At 38.2% G+C, this 18424-nt stretch overlaps 1 protein-coding gene across 1 annotated transcript in view; it reads right to left on the reverse strand.

Annotated features, from left to right (window-relative positions):
- Nucleotides 1-1538: 1538 nt before the first annotated feature.
- LOC101414375 (zinc finger protein 571) overlaps nt 1539-18424 on the reverse strand; it is a 99658-nt gene continuing 82772 nt past the window's right edge. Inside the window, 3 exon segments of the mRNA XM_071209237.1 lie at nt 1539-1744; nt 1746-2997; nt 3082-3145. Of these exon segments, the coding sequence (XP_071065338.1) occupies nt 1639-1744; nt 1746-2997; nt 3082-3145 (1422 nt within the window). The 3' untranslated portion in view covers nt 1539-1638.

Raw genomic sequence — 18424 nt, forward strand, 5'->3', positions numbered from 1 at the left:
GGGGGGGAATTAAATAAATAAAAATAAATAAATCTTAAAAAAAAAAAACAATTCTCAATATCTTTAAAAAAAAACCAATATATAGGAAACAGCAGAATGCATTGCATATAGAAAAGTTAGGTATTGTTTTGGGAAACTTTTGTTTCAGTTCTTCTATCAGTGCCTTTGGATGTGGTTCATAGCCACTCCATTCAAAAGTCTTAAGTCTGGTGAATACTGTCCACCAGGTCCTTAGAACCAAATCTGGAAGTACCTCAGACATTCACTGCTTCCCAACTCATTCTCACTCATCTTCGCCCACTAAATACCAACCAAAGGCACCATTATTCTCCTTTCACTACCAAACACGATTCAACAACTCTTCAGTTAAATAGTAAGTCTTCATTATTTAAAAGTTTCTTTTCTTTTACTGTAATGCATATATGTTAATTATGTATCTAACATATTTCACCGTTTAGTCATTATAGCAACTATTCCTGGAAGTGTATAAGGAAAATTCATAATTCACGTTGTTCAAAATCACTGTAAAAGGCCTAAAAACATATCTACTATTAACTGTTAAATGGTTTTTAAAATGTTTAATATTATTCAGAAATCCTTGACAGAAGCCTTGTAGGTAGTTTGAGTGTAAGTTATATTTGTGAAATCAGTTAAGGTTGAGCAGGGAACACATTGTTCCCAGTTAAAACAATGGAATATAGATTCTGAAATATAGGGCATCTGATAAATCCACTATTAAACATGTTTTCAGGAACAGAATAGATGAGAATAATGAGGAATAATTATAGTTGGTAAATTTGGTTTTTATTTCTTAAGAAAATAATTTATACCATTTGTGAAAGAGTGGAGCTATATTCGCTATCATTTTTAGACAGGCACTTTTGTGATAAAGAAGTTAATGGAAAATGTGGATTACATGACATCTGCTTTTGGAATTTGTTGTAGAAAAATCATGTCTTTTTGATTTAAAAAAAAGCCCAACAATCCTAAAGTCATTTCTATCACAGCGTTTCTTTCCAGTATGAATTTTCCAGGGAAGCCAAATTTCCTACCACTGAATGGAGGCCACACTTTTTTGTAATTCTAAAGATTTTGTTCAAAAATGAATTATGTTGTGTTGAAATAGGGAAAAATGGCAATAGAATGCTTATATATTTTTACTGTACACATAAAATATTCTAACCATTTGACTTCTCCAATAGCATATAAAAATGACATTGACAGCAATGATGATAATAACATTGAGTAGTAGATACTGTCCAAAGGGATTAACATTTATTAACTCACTTAATTATCATAATACCATTATGGCATTTTACAAATAAAGAAAATGAGAGGTTAAGTAACATCCAATTTCACACTTAGGAAGTGGTGAAATGGAGATGATACTTAATAAAGGACATGTCTCAGCATTACAGTCCACAGTACAGAGATTTAAAAAAAATGTTGAAGGGCTTCAAAAAGTCATTTCTGCATTCATTAAATTAACACAGGCTTTCTAAAATTAGGTCGATTCTGTACAGAAGTAAAAGTGTGTCCTACATTTATTACAATCAATCATCACATGAGTTCTCTAATATTTCAGAGCAATAGGAGACAGGTGGTCTTTCTTGTACAAAATCACATACACTGGCTTTCTCAATTATGAAGCTTCACATGTTGAGTAAGTTGTGAATGACATCTAAAGTCTTTCCCACACTGGACACGAATATAGGTTTTCTCACCAGTATGGATCCTTTGATGTAGAAAGTTCTGAGCCACAACTAAAGGCCTTCCCACATTCATTACATTCATAGGGTTTCTCACCAGTATGAGTTCTCTGGTGTTCAGTAAGGTGTGAACCACGAATAAAAGCTTTCCCACACTGCTTACATTCATAGGGTTTTTCACTTCTATGAATTCTCTGGTGTTCACTAAGTTTCGAGCCGTAAGTATAGGCCTTGTCACATTCCTTACATTTGTAGGGTTTTTCACCTGTGTGAATTCTCTGATGATAGGTAAGTTGTGTGGCACGAAAGAAAGTCTTCCCACATTCCTGACATTTATAATGTTTCTCACCATGAATTTTCTGATGCTGAATAAGATACGCACCACGAATAAAAGCCATTCCACATTCTTTGCATTCAAAGGGTTTCTCACCTGTATGAATCCTCTGATGCTCACTAAGTTGTTTGCCACACATAAAGGCCTTCCCACATTCCTTACATTTGTAGGGTTTTTCACCTGTATGAATTCTCTGATGTTTAGTAAGATATGAAGTACGAGTAAAAGCTTTCCCACATTCTTTACATTTATAGGGTTTCTCACCTGTATGAACTCTCAGGTGGTAAGTAAGTTGGGACCCACGAATAAAGGCCTTCCCACATTGTTTACATTCATAGGGTTTCTCACCTGTATGAATTCTCTGATGTTCACTAAGTTGGGAAGCACTTAAAAAGGCCTTCCCACATTCTTTACATCTATATGGCTTTTCACCAGTGTGAACTCTTTGATGATAGGTAAGGTGTGAACCACGAATGAAGGCCTTTCCACATTCCTGACACTCATAGGGTTTCTCACCACTATGAATTCTCTGATGGTAAGCAAGTTGAGAGCCAAGGAAAAAGGCCTTTCCACATTCCTTACATTCATAGGGTTTTTCACCACTATGCATTCTCTGATGGAGAGCATAGTGTGACCTGTAACTAAAAGCTTTTCCACATTTTTTACATTCATAGGGTTTCTCACCTGTATGAATTCTCTGATGTTCAGTTAGCTGAAAGCCACGAATAAAGGCCTTCCCACATGCTTTACATTGATAGGGTTTCTCACCTGTATGAACTCTCTGATGTTCAGTTAGCTGTGAGCCACGAATAAAAGCCTTCCCACATGCTTTACATTGATAGGGTTTTTCATTAGTATGAATTTTCTGATGTTGTATCAGGTCAGAACTATGAACAAAGGCCTTTCCACATTCCATACACTCATACGGTTTCTCATCAGTCTGAATCTTTTGATGTTGAAAATACCTTGGCGGTTTACTAAAGGTCTTCCTGCTTTTCTTAATTTCAGAGTGTTTTTCTTTCTTATGCGTTTTCTCATGTTCGGTAAGGCATGATAGATAGCTGAAAGTTTGTTTACATTCCTTACATTTATACAGTTTTTCCTTGATAGGAATTATCTCATGAAATGTAGGTGATGTAGAGTGGTTTTGAGGAGGTTTTCCTTCACAGGTAATTTTCATATGCATGAAAAGCTGTCCCTGATTTCTCTGTTGACTCTCAAATGGACCTTTGTACTCTATATTGTCTCGAGGACCACTGTGTTCAAGGTTGTGGCTGAGAGGTTTTCCCATTATCTTCCAACAGATTGATTCCATTTCATAAATTCTGTTTTCTGCAGATGACTTCTTGGACTCACACCAAGATTCCAAATCTGTAAGAGACAAGAAAACAAGTTCTTGCTGTTTCTGATTTCTCAGAGAAATGAAACTTCCAAGGTAAAAACGACAGATTAAATTAAACTAATTTCCATAAGAAAAGAATACCTTAAACTGCACTTAATATTTTGTACAATTTTTAAAGAATGAGTAAAGCTTATAGGTAATTAGGAATATAGATAAAATCAATGGTTCTCAAACTTCAGAATGAATTACAATCAACAAGGAAACTCATAAAATCACAAAAAAAACCCTTCCTCCCATCACTCCTCTTCCCCTGAAACAAACAAGCAAACAGATGTTTGGCCAGAAAACAAATCTATCAGTAAATCCTATCAGATTTCTCATCAAAATTTATCAAGAAACTGATCACCTCCACTACTACCATGCTAGACCAAGCCATCCATCTCTTATTGCAGTAACTTCCTAACTGGTCTCCCTGCTTTCACCCTTGCATTTACCATCTATTCCTCACACAGCATCCACAAGAATCAATTTAAAACATAATTTGTACCATATTACTTCCCAGTTAAAAATCTTATGGTTTACCATTTGAGAATAAAATCCTAAATCCATACTATGGCTCACAAGACTCTACATGGCACTATTTGATGTCATCTCCTATTACTCTAATTATTCATTTTGCTGTACCCACAATGGCCTCCTTATTGTTCGAACATGCCAAGCTCATATCTCTGTGCTAGCTATTCCCTCTTTGTGGAATGTTCCTCTCCCAGATATACGCATAGTTTGCTCTCTCACTTCATTTCTTTTTCTGCTCAAATGCCACATTATCAACACATCCAATATATGAATGCACTTATATTGCATTTATCAATAATGGATATACAATTTGTAAAGCTTGTGTATTGTCTGTCTCTCAAAGCATAATGTTAAGTTCATCAAAGCTAGGACATTGTTTTAATCACTGATTTATCTCTAGTGCCTAGCACCATTACTTGCACACTGTTGACACTCAATATTTGTTAATAATTTAAAAAATACAAATCTTCACTCATTTCTCAATCTTCCCAGATGTTTCTGATATAAAACAAAATTTGAGAATACTGCTTAAAGTCTTTCAGTGGCTTACCCTTGTAAATAGAATAAAATCCAAATTCCTATTCATGCCCTACAAACCCCTTCATGATCCAATCCTTTTTTTGTTGTTGTTGTTTTGTTTGTTTTTGTTTTTTTTGTCTTTATTTATTTTTTTAATATTATGTTAAAAAAAATATGAGGTCTCCTTATACCCCCATCCCCCTAACCCCACTCCTCCCCCCATAACAACAATCTCCTCCATCATCATGAGACATTCATTGCATTTGGTGAATACATCTCTGAGCACCGCTGCACCTCATGGTCAATGGTCCACATCATAGCCCACACTCTCCCACGTTCCACCCAGTGGGCCATGGGAGGACATACAATGTCCGGTAACTGTCCCTGCTGCACTACCCAGGACAACTCCAAGTCCCGAAAATGCCTCCACGTCTCATCTCTTCCTCCCATTCCCTACCCCCAGCAGCCACCATGGCCAATTTCTCCACACCAATGCTACATTTTCTTCGATTACTAATCACAATAGTTCATGAATAGATTATCAGTAAGTCCACTCTAATCCATACTCTATTCCTCCATCCTGTGGACCTTGGAATGATTGTGTCCACTCCACATCTATATCAAGAGGGGCTTAGATTCCACATGGATGGTGGATGCAATCCTCCTCCTTTCAGTTGTAGGCACTCTTGGCTCCATGATCCAATCCTCGATTACCTTTCTGACCTCATTTTGAGCCATTCCTATATTCAGGAACAAGGCTTTAACCTTGTTTCACTGAAATTCCCGAAACATCAAATTTCTTTGCCCTTTCAGATTCTTCCACATACTGTTTGATCTATCAGGAATGTGCTCTACATGGCTAGATCCATTTTGTTGGAAATGCCCTACCTTAAATGTCAGTTGCTCAGAAAGCCTGACATTGATAACACAAATTAGGATCATGTCTTTATTCTCTATATCTTACTTTATTCCTCATTTTTATTATAATTTTTGCAATTCTAGTATTATATTTCACTTATTTACCAGTTGATCACTTTACTCAAGCTCCTTAAGTATAAAAAAATAATTCCTATTTTGTCATATAACTAATCCTCTGCACACAGCATACATACACAGTGCTTGCTTTCCCTCTTCATGGCTATTTTTCAGAAGCTCCTTTACAGAACCTTATACCCAAGGCCAAATGTTCTCTTCTTTCACAGAAAAGCACTTCTATAATGTTCTAGAAATAGTGATAAGTTTATACAATAAAGAAAATTTTACATTATTCTGAACAAAGAAGTTGGGAGACAAACATAATCTTCAAATGCAGGGAACGCTATCAGGTGACTGGAGCAGGAGGCACAGACTCTCTGATAAGACTATATTTAGACTGTCCAATGTAATAGAGGACAGTATTGAGACGTAAAAAGGGGTGTTGATGCAAGAAAACAAAATGGGAGTCTGAAAAGCATAAGTCATTTTGGGAAGACTATCTTCTTCTTGCCCTCAAGAAGTCCTGCTGTCTCTATTAGCTAAACAGTTTTTGAACCTGTTCCCTTCTTCCTCATTCTACTGCCAACACTCTGAGGAGGTGCAAATCATGTCTCATTTGAAAAATGACAATAAGCTACCCAGTAATTTCATGAGACCCTTTATTCTAATCTCCATCTTGAAACCTTGTGGTCAGAGTGATATATTAAATATGTAAAAATCACATTATGTCACTGTCCTGCTTAAGATTCTTCAATCATTTGCCTGTTTTCGGGATAAAGTCCAAAGTCCTCAGCAGTATTTTTTAAACTTTGTTGCCTGCAACCGCATAATAAGAAATACATATTATAGAGTAACCGAATATACAAACACTAAAAAACAAATGTCATGAAGTGATGTATTCTGATGGTATTTTATTTTCTCTTCTGTTTTGTTTTAATAAACATCAGCAACAAAACAAATGCTGCTTACTACCTACTTAGTTGTTTTCATAACCCCTAGAAGGCTATGTAGCTGGCTCTTGCGAGCCTCTCACCCTCACATTTGGCATCTCTCCCTCACCAGGCTCCTCACAAGGTCCTTACAGGGCCTTCTTATATTTCACACACACCAAGCTCCATCCACCTACAGCCTCACTACACTGTAACCTCTGCCAGGAATGCTGCTCCCTTTACCTCTGGCCTCCCTATTCACTTCCATCCTTTCAGGGCTCACGTCAAACTTTACACATTTTTGCTTTGCAGAAGGCTTCTCCAGTCCCACAGACCCCTAGCAGGGCAGCACCTATAATTCTTTCTTCTGATAAGGCATTCACCTACCATAGACTACAAAGGAGACCCCCAAGCTCTGGGTGTTCTTAAGACTTTCATAGCCTGCTATTAAGACTGCCTTCACTCAAGAGGGCTAAATTTTCATAAGCCTCAGTGTGACAACCCCACCACCCTGATGTTATAACAGAAATAATCAACTACCTTTACCGAAGAGACCACTGAGGACAATCCCATTATACCTGAGAAGTCCTACCTTCCTGAGTCCTTGATCATTCTAGGACTCTCATGCCATTACAAGTCTGGACACTCCCCTATTCCGACCCTTTCCTACTCTCGTCTGACCAGGAGGCCTTCTGAAAATCATCGTAAGCTTTCTGCAAAATCCTCTATTAACCTCAGCCCAACCCTCCGATTATTCTCTTCACTTTCTTGCTCCCAGTGAAAAGTTGAGCACACTGCTTCCCCTGAGGCACAATTTTCCCTCCACCCCACACCATCCACCCTCTCGCACAAAGCCCAATTTCAGGCTGTCCTTTTTACCACTACCACTCATTTTTCCTGATTACTTACACCTATACCATCTCTCTAACATTTATCTCCATTTTAAAGACTCTCTGTTGAAAAAAGACAATAAACAAAAAAACTCTCCTTTGAGCATGTAGTTCACCCTGCAGCTCCTATTCCATTTCTCAGTTCCTGTTCCTGGAAAAACTCTTCCAAACATGTGCCTGTACTTTCTGTCTATACTTGTCTGCCCTCTCATACCCATAATTAACATCTAGCCAAAGTTGCTTCTAGGCTTTCTTCCCACACATTTTTTAGGCAGTTGAAATAGTACTGCATATAAAAACTAGAATCACACTTCTATCCATAAATATTATAGCAGTGTAATAAAAAATTTCCAAAATATTTTAAAACTCTATCTGTACCTTTCAAAGCTCCTCAAATGGACCTTCAACACTGCCTGGTGAGTTAACTCCCTGTCTCACTCTAGTTTTTACAGTTGGTTTATTTCTTTTCATTTCTTTTTAAGCCTCTACAATCAGGTTTTTGCTCCTCTCATTTCCAAATCCACTTTCTTAGTCACCAACACCATTTTGCCAAATCCAAGAATGAATTCTCAGCCTTCATCTTACCTGACCTCCCAGCAACATCTTTCACACTTAACCACTCCCAACTTTTTGTATGTAACTTGGCTTCCAGTACAGTGCATTCCTGATTAATTCCCAAATCACAGGTCACTCCTTTTTGATTTTCTTTGCTAGATCATTTTCCTCTTCCCAACTAAATGTGAGAATGACCCACTGGTTTAGTCCTTGAACTGTATCTCTCCTCCATGTAAATCAACTCCCTCCGTGTTTTCATCCATCTCACAAAACATTGATTAATTAACAAAGATTAATCCCATATTTATCTCTTCAGTCCTGACTTCTCCCCCAGGTTTCCAAATGCTTATCAAACTTCTCAACATGGATATCTAAGGGAAATGTAAAATGCATAATTCTTGATTTCCTTCTGTAGGCTTCCAAACCTATTCCTAATCTATTAGCAAATCCAATTAGTTCTAACATTCAATATAACCAAAATCTACACCCCATTCCAAGTCACTGTTATCTCTAATGTAGACTCCTCTAATTGCTCTTCCTGTTTCCATTCCTGTCCCCAGTCTCATATAATACCCAGCATGATCTTTAAACCAAGATCCCTATTGACCTGTACAAAACCCTCTAATGTCTTTCTATCATACTCAGAAGACAATCTCACTTGCAAAGGCCTACGAGATTCTAAATGATCTGATTTCTCCCTACTTCTCTGTCCCAAATCTTATTTCCACTTTCACTCCCCTGTTCTGGCTACCCTGACCTTCAAATTAAAGCTCAGCACCTCCTCAGACCCTTCGCATTCTCTTCCTCTGCCTGAACACAAACTACCCTGATTTTTGCATGGCTACCTTTATTCAGGTCTCAGTTGAAATGTTACCTCCCCTGAGAGGCCATCCCTGACAATCTAATCTAAAAACACAGTAAACTGTTCTATACACCTTTGCTGGCTAGAGATACATATCTAAGTTTCCATGCAAAGGAGCAAATGGGGAAAAACTCAATTCACAGAATACTTAAAAGAACTGTCCCGAAAGACAGCAAAGGTAGCTCTTCATTGTAACAAAAGGGGAATGTTAAGAGAGAGGAAGAGTGTAAATGGGAATGCGAGGGAAGTTCGTTTGGGAATTCAAATTGATAAAGCCTTCCTGCTCTCCCTAGCTCTCAGGCCTTCTTTCCATAGGCCTTTGAGAGGAACTTCACACAAACATGTCAACAATCCTATGTCTTCACAGCTCCCCTGTGTGATCAGTCCTTATTCACCTGAGCTCTGTCTTCTTGTCATGGCTCTCACCACCATCCAGGGCTCCTTGCCTTGCTCCAATAGGGACAGCACATCTGGCTTAGGGACTGAACATCCAGCTTAAGAGGAAAGAAATGGGGCATGGTCATGCTATCCCGACAGCATATTAGATTCAAATCTCCTACACTGATCATCACAGAAGACAGACATTGATAGGAAGTGAGAGAGGAAGGTGTGAAAGTTTGAAGGTATGAAAGTCTGAAGGATGGAGAAGAAGGTATACAGTGCAGCTATTATTTGTACCTCTACAGACACAAACCTTTCCTTAGGGAACAGAAATTAGAAATCTACAATGAAGGAAGTAGAAATTATAGGAGACAAATTCTGAATACTGTAGAAAATGGCTTTACCCAGTGAGATTAGGTTGCTGTAGTTCTCCAACATTACATCTCTGTACAAGTCCTTCTGAGCATGGTTGAGGCATTCCCACTCCTCCTGAGAGAAGTCTACGGCCACGTCCCTGAAAGTCACCAACCACTGCAACAACAAACCCATTCAATATTCATGAAAATATGGTAATGATTTTGAGATCAAAGGAGAAAAGATAGAGGAGGGCATGGAATGAAGGGGATGATACAATAAACAATAGGCCATGGCTGGAAACTATAACATTAGTAATCAGTGAAGGAATGGGGTGCCTGAACCATGGTAACAACACACTCCTTGAGCATGTCTATTCTCACAGACAAAACATCCTTGGAAGAACAGGACAATTTCATTATCCAGAAAGTTCCAGGAATAAAAAGGGCAGGATAACTGCAATTTTTCAATTAAAAGAACTACTGTATACAGCCACACAGCACATTTTCAAATTCTCAACCAATAATAAATAAATTAATTAAATAAATAAACTGTCAATAAATATGACTTCTTCCCTTCTCCTTTCTCTTTCAAGAAAAAAGACAAACAAAATTGATGGAATATTTCCAAATAATTTTTACCAAATCTCTAGGCTAGAAAATAGAATTTGGACATAACTTAAGTTTTAGAAGGCTCCGATTCATCATGTCACAGTATTATGCTATTGAATATTTTCCTCATCTTAGCAAAGCCTATAATAGATGTATGAGAATCCCATTATATTGCTCTAATGATCTGCTTTATTGTGAGTTTTTAAACTGGACAAAGTTTCTAATGTCTTTCAGCTCTAAGGACCTATAATTCTTAAGACAGTATGTACTGGCAGGTTTTACTTGGTCCCAATTTCCATGTTCCTAGGCTACAGTAAGTCAAAGGACGCCAGTACAGGCGCACACAAACATCTTCAGGAGTGGTGAAACCCAGACAACTCTAAGGAGAACCTGACTGCTGATCATCTCTCATTGGTTTCTGGGCAAGAGTGGCGTGGTGCTGGAATAATGCCCCTCGGCCACCCCCCACCCCCAACGATCTCTGTATCCAAATCTCTTGAAACTGTTACTATTTACCTTACATGGCAAAAGGGACTACATGTGATTAAGACTACCAAAATGGGAAGATTATCCTGGATTATCCTGGTGGGTCCAATGTAATCACAGGAGTCTTTATAAGTGAAAGAGGGAGGCAGGAGAGTCAAAGACGGAGATGTGACAACAGAAGCAGAGGTTGGAATGATAACATTGCAGGCTTTGAAAATGCAGGGGGATCACAAGGCAAGGAATGTGGGTAGCCTCCAGAAGCTGGAAAAAGCAAGGAAACAGATTCTTCTTTAGAGCCTCCAGAAGAAACACAGCCCTGCCAACACCTTCGTTTTAGCCCCATGAGAATTAATTTCAGACTTAAGACCTCCAAAAGTGTATGATAATAAATTTGTAATGTTTTGAGCCACCATGTTTGTGGTAATTTGTTACAGCAGCAGTAGGAAACTAATATAAGGAATAAGATACCTTAAAAGTCTCAATGAAAATCTTACCACACACTGAGACTGGGAAGTCAGTCTTACGTGCTATCACTTTCAAGTGGCAAACCTAGGTCTGCAGGTAAAAGAAAAGTTTTCCATGTGTCCCACTGAACCACTCATCTCTACTTTATCACGCCATGGTACTAGTGGTTTGTACTCCTCCCTCAAGGCTCCTGGCAGAAGACTGAGCATTTAGGAAGTGCAGAATGACCTCCTGAATGAATATCTAAATGATTTGGAGAGGTGAAAAACACTTTAAAGAAGAATGGAGCTCTCTGCTATTATTACTCACTGGAATGGGGGAAATTTAGGAGCAATTCTATTTGGAGGTAGGTAAGGCAAGAAAGTTCTAGGATAAATAAATCCAGTGCTCACACTGGATAACAAAATGACTGCACTTCAGGAAGGAGAGAACAAAGAGCAACTCACATGGGGCATGGTTTTAACAATTGTCAGAAATGATCAATTTTCTGGTTCCTTTCCTGGAGATTTGCAGAGTCCTGAGAAGTCAGAACTGGAGAAGAAAGAGAAGCCATGAGATCAGGCTTGCTTCAGAGCTCACAAAATGAGATGGTCAGAATTACCTTTACTTTGCCCAGACAAATCTCAGCCATCCCTCAAATCCAATGGAAGCCAGCTACAGCGGAAGGGATTTAGGCCAGACCTTCCCTCAAAACCACGATGCTGAGCAAAATTCAGAGGGTGCTACTTACCCAGGACATATTTATCTCCACAGTAGGACAGGGGCATCCTCAGGAGCACAGCTTCCACCAGGTTTCACACTAAGTAAGGTACTTTGCTTCCAGCCTTTTCATCCAGGAAGGGCCTTCAGAGACCAAAATACAGCCTCCTTTCAGACATTATGGACATTAGCCAGACTCACAGAAACTTTGACAGACATGGCAGGCTCAAAAGGTCCGGAACAGTCTCTACCAGAACACAAATGCCTGAGTATGTGGAGTCACAGCCTCATCCTAATCTATGATTCCCAGAATTCTCCTGTGCAGCATACTGTAGTTCCAGTCATGACCATTTTCTTGCCTGGCAGTGTGAGAGCTGGAAAGAGCTGAGAACGTGGTCTTTACATTAATATTTAATTATTAGGTTATGCCTGTGATCCCATTTCAATAGACCAGGAAACAAGCTCAGGTAAGTTAAGTCAGTTGTCTATATTCCAAATCAGAAATGGCATAGCTGAATTTTAAATTCTGCCAAGATGAGGAATTAGTCTGGGCTGCTGGCCCATTCCCCCAAAATCAACCCTGGAGAAACCATAGAGGGAAACATTGATTATAGATTCCTGGAAGCAAAATCTAGAGAAACCCCTGTGGGCATGGAAGTCTATTCTGAGCTGGTGTTGTGGGGTATGACTGGGGCAGAATTATAAGAGGAAAGTTTGGATAAAGCAGGTAAGTTCTGTTCTAGGGAGACTCTCATAGTTACCTTAGCGTGACCACTGTTCCTAGAAACTGGGTCACAGTCCTAAGAAAGAAAACAAAGGTTCCAATGTGGAAATGCTTAATTCTTAAAACAGCTTGCTAGAACAGGCAAACTGCCTGTTTTGGTAAGTAAAGTTTCATTTGAACAATCACCACATTCAATCTAAGTCTGTGATTAAGGTGTGCTACTGTAGAGTTGAATAGTTGTAAAGACACAACATGGTAAAGCAGGTGTAGCTCAGTGGTTGAATACCTGCTTCGCATGTGCAAGGTCCCAGATTCAATCCCTGATATCTCCTTAAAAAAAAAAAGAAAGAGACCATATGGGCTACAAAGCCAAAAATATTTATTATGTGGCTTTGTATAGAAAAAGTTTGCTGACCTCTGACAGAGCAGTTTCTAAGAAGCCAGATTGAAGAAAAAAAACAGATCCTTAATATTTTTTAATTGACCCTTACTTGACACTTTGGGAATTTACTTTTTTTTTTAACAGTATCTCTAATTCTCAATCCACAATCGATAAAGATGTAGACAATTTAGAATCCACTGAAGTTAAAGATTAACCTCCAGAAATTGATGTTAGTTTTACAGTCAGAGAGAGAAGGTAATCTAAAGGTGTAATGAAATGACCCAAGTTTTATCTATCCCAAGAAGTTTATTCCTTTCGTTTTGTACACACACACATACACTGTGCACACTCCCTTTTTGCATTTAAATAAAAATCAGCAGCCATTTCTGTCTATCTTGGTGCTTCTCTCATTAGAGTTAAATAAAACTTTATATAGCATGATTCTGCATATTTACTAAAATGATTGGATTATATATTTTAAACTGGTGAATTTTATGGTATATAATTATACTTAAATAAAGTCAATACAAACAAACCAAAAATAAGCAAAGGAGGAAAAAACCAGAATTTTTTATGTAAACCTAAAACAAGAAGGGTTAGAGAAGACTTAGAAAACATAATCAATGATACAGATCTTACAAATATAAATCTATCTTTTTATGCCAAAAATAGCAAATATACCTTCTCTTAAATGCACATGGAATATTCACTCTATATTAGGTCACAAGGAAAATATTAGTAATTTCCATAAAATAGAATTATTACCATATTCTCATCACAATGCAATAAAAATTGAAATTAGTAAAGCTTTAAAGGCTTTTTGACTCGGAAAACAGAACTGAAACTGCAGATTTTTCTAGAAAATTAAGGATAATGACAATATTGCATATCAAAATCTATGGGAAAAAATCCAAATATAAGTACAGTGCCTAGCTTTAATATTTAACAATATAAATAAAAGAATGAAAAAATAAAAAATAAACACCTAACTCAAAAATACAGATAGAGCAATATATATCAACATATATAATAAATATAAAAAGAGAAGTGAGAGAAAAATTATTAAAATTAATATATACATTTTTAAGTTAGCACAAAGAAAAAAAATTAGTTGGTTTAATTTTTTTTCAGGAGAAAGAATGCACAAAATAAGAAATATCAGGGGGAAATTAGCCACGTTTTGAAAAGAAGATTTTTGAAATCTTAAGAAATTACTTTTTACAACTTTATGGAAATAAATTTGAATAACTATTACTGGGTAATTTTCTGGAGAAATATAAAACTGACCCCAGTAATGCTAAAAAGTTCAAAAAGATCAGTTACCACAGACATCAAAAAACTATCCTCCATAGAAAGCACCAGTCTGAAAATTTTGCAGGGGAATTCTACCAACCTTTCAAAAATGAGATGATCATATGACATTTTAATCCACTGAAGTACCCGGAAAAAAACAGAAAATTTGCAAATTCCTTTTAAAAGGTGAATATAATATTGATACCAAAAGTGAAATCTACACAAACTCTGAACTATTCTCACTTATTAAAACTGATGCCAGAACGCTAAGTATTAGCAAACAGAATCCAATAGCACATTTTTTAAAATGTCATGATTAAGTGGGGTTTTTTGAGTAAAATAAAGATGGTTTGACCATAGGACAACCATTAATAAAATTCCTGATACGAACGGATTTCTGGAGGAAATCACATGTACATAAATACCAAAAAACACTTGCCATAATCATTATTCATCAATGATGAAAACAATTAAAAAATGGGAATTGATGACTATTTTAAGATGACAGAAACAAGGCAAGAATGCCCACTACTTTCACCACTACTTACCACTGTATTAGATGTATTAGCCAGCCTAGTAAACTGACAAGAGAAATCAATAAAAGCTATAAGCACAGGAAAAGGGTAAGTGTGGTGGCTTGGAGCTCTGTAGCCCCAGAAAACCATGTTCTTAAATTTAACCTATTTTGGTGGGTGTGAGCCCTATAAACAGGCCCTTTTCATGAAGTTACTTCACTTAAGGTGTGGCCCAACTGAATCAGGATGGGTGTTAATCCTACTAATGAAGGCTTTATAGGGAAGGTCACAGAGATAGAGAAACCTGGAGAGGGCAGCCAGAAGATGAAAGTGAAAGGAACCCAGAAGACGAAGCTAAGAGAAGCTGACATGCGCACTGCTCTATGGCAGAGAAGCCAAAGACCATGGATCGCTAGCAGCCAGCCCTAGAATGCCACAGTCTTCTGGGAGGTGACCTTGATGACACCTTGATTTTGGACTTCTCCCAGCCTCAAAACTGTGAGCCAATAAATTCCAATTGTTTAAGTCAATCCATTGCATGGTGTGACAGTCTGACACTATTTTATGACTCCCCAAAAGAGAAAGATTGTGTTTATTAACTAATCTATTTCTTTGGGTGTGATACCCTTTGAGTTTAGTTGAGGGCCCTGACCCTATCTGTTCCCTTCCCTGCCACGACTATCTTAAAACTAATACTAGAGCTGTAGAAAAAAACTCAACTCAGATAGCAAAGACAAACAACTTCAGACCCTCACAATCCCAAATACCAAACTTATTCCTGACCTTCTGCTCCCCTCTTCTACCAGATGTCCTGCTAGTCCTCTTCCAGTGCCCTTCAGAGCAAGGTGTCTTCTCAGTCTTCACCCAATATTTAGTCCACAGCCTCCTTAATATTGCACATTAGGGGAAAAAATCTTAGTGGGGACATTAGTGGGGAAGCTTTAGTAACTTCAACGTGTCCCATATGCTAGGAGCACAATCGTGGTAAATATATATAAGGCAGCAAAGTCAAAAGCCAGCTCTTCCATATAAACTAGTGACTTTTATATTTCTGTGTTTATATCTGACTTGTGGCTAAAATTTTTTATAATTAAAGTTATATATAAATATAACTTTATATATATATGTAAATATATATAAATAAAAATATATTTGCATGTATATTTGTACCCATGATACTTTTCCTATCATGGGTGGTACTACCAAATTAACTTAAAATTCCTTAAAAGAGCTTCATTTTAATTGTCTTAAAGATAAGAATTCAAGTCAAGTTCACATAATTTAGATAAATCTTAGACAAATGAGCCTAGTTTAATATTGTTACTTTAGTAAAAACAGCTATGTCTTCTGGCTGGCATTAAGAACAATACAAACTTACACTTTATTCTACTGGGTATGTTCTTCCTAAACTTATACAGGTTTACTGATCAAATAAACTAACATTACATCTACTAAATGTTTAAAATGAAAAAATATATGTCTACATTTAACCGAATTGAGTCATTATTTTGATAAATTTTATTTAAATGATTAAGTTTTGTAATATGTAACTTAAAAATAGTTTCCAAGATTGTTTGATGACTTAAAATCTTAGGCTTACACTAAAGTCAGCATGCAAAATAACTGGGATGTATTTTGGTGAAGGAAGAAAGAATAGTTCTGTCCTAACATAAAATGACTGCTTATGCTGTAGAAGGTTTCTAGAAAAAGAATGACCACTGCCATTTCTAAATTTTATTTATTTTTCAATCATCTACAGATCTTTGTTTTACACTGATACTTCCCTAAAAGTGCTTACACTCAGCTGCAGGCAGGACAAAGTGCTTCATTTTCAACAAAAGAGAATCTCAGAGACCTGTTAGAAACTGAGGCACAGTGGCCTCTCAAGGAGAGACGTGCTGTCTGACTATGCTAGTGCTGTCCCCACGGTATGCTTGCAACCTAAGGAATGCAGTAATTAAGAGCCCCCAGGTGCAACGGCAAGAACCAGGAAGGAAGGAGGGCCCAACAGTGGGCTCCTGATACTAATGGCTATGCTTTTGAGCCTGTACACCTGCAATAAGAACAAGGCCTAGAGTAGCACTGTGCCTGGGAGTTTCCTCCTGACAGCCTTCATGTTACTCAAATGTGGCCACTCTCACAGCCAAATTCATCATGTAGATGCAGTGCATTCCCCCCAGCGAGGGACATGACACCCGGGGATGAGCCTCCCTGGCACCGAGGGACCACTACTACATACCAGCTGAAGATACAACCAGAAAATGACCTTGAATTAAAGGTTCAATACAGAACAGCAGAATATTCCTGTCTACATATAATAACATGACTTCAAAATGCTGATTGACCTAATGTAATGGGGAAATGGAAAGGAGAAATGAGATTATAAGGCTATGAGTCTCTAAAAAAGAGTCTGGAGGTTGTCAGAAGGAATGCCCTTATGCACAACTGAGCAGAGTCTGAGAGACAGAGAAAGTAGATACAACCCCAGGTATTGGTTCTTTTGAGGGATAAAGAGACCCACGGGTTCTATGGTCATGGCAGATGGGGTTCACTGCCATGGCAGATGGCCCTTCTTTGGAGCCTGTGTTTCTGCGTGATGGAATTGGACTCAGAGGGGACCTCTTTTCATAAGACTTCCATGCTACTTTATAGGAATTGTAATAGGTGCTGGGGTTTAAGATATAGTTAGGGGATTTGAATCTCTGGACTGATAATATGACACCCAGGCCCAGAGCCTCAACAGACTTCAGCTCCTACACTTTGATTTACTGGACTTACCCCACTCAGCTGACATGGAGTTGAAGAGGGTCAACCACCACACCATGGAGCCTAGAGTGTCTACAACTGAAAGCAGGAGGAGTGCATCCAGTATCCATGTGGAATCTAAGCCCCCACTTGTCCTGGATGTGCAATGGACACAACTAATCCAATGTCCACAGAGAAAATGTGGAATGGGTGTGGGAAGGGTAGCCATGGTGGCTGCTGGGTTTGGGGAATGGGAGGAAGAGATGAGAGGTGGAGCTGGTTTCCGGATGTCGAGTTGTCCTGGGTGGTGTTTCACGGACAATTACGGGACACTGTAGATCCCCCCAGGGCCCACTGGATGGAATGTGGGAGAGTGTGGGCTATGATGTGGATCGTTGACTATGGGGTGCAGTGATGCTCAGAGATGTTCTTACCAGGTGCAATGGATGTGTCACGATGATGGGAGCAAGTGTTGCTGTGGGGGGAGTGGGGGGTGGGGGCGGTGGGGTTAAATGGGACCTCATATTTTTTTAATGTAATTTTTAAAAATAAATAAATAAATTAAAAAAAAAAAAAAAAAGAGTTCCCGGCAAATGGGATGAAGCTGTTAAAGGCTGAAAGAAAAGACGAGCACATACCTTTTGTAGTGAATAGAACACTTAGACTTTGTACCTTGAGATAAGACTTTTTAAATTCCTTAGACTATGGGTAATGCTGATAGTTAATATGTGTTGCTGCTTGATGACACTGTGTTGCTGCTTGATGACACGTAGGCTATGTGTTTATGCTTATTGGCACGTAGGCTACGTAAGCCTGCTTCTTGTCACGTACACTGGGGTATATAGAGAGCCCCTTGTAAACAATAAAGTTGTCTGAGGAGTCATTACTCGCAGACCCCCTGATCCCAGCTCTCTTGTTCTTTCTCTTTGTTTCCTTCTCCCTTTTCTTTTTCTTTCATTCCTGATACCCTTCCGGTCCAAATCTCCAACAGAGACCCAAGAAAAGAACCATGTCAGGTACTCTGGGGTACATACCTCACGCTTCTAATGACGTTGATCAACTAACTTTGAGTCCGTAC

Source organism: Dasypus novemcinctus, chromosome 18, assembly GCF_030445035.2.
Source record: "Dasypus novemcinctus isolate mDasNov1 chromosome 18, mDasNov1.1.hap2, whole genome shotgun sequence".
Lineage (NCBI taxonomy): Eukaryota > Metazoa > Chordata > Mammalia > Cingulata > Dasypodidae > Dasypus > Dasypus novemcinctus.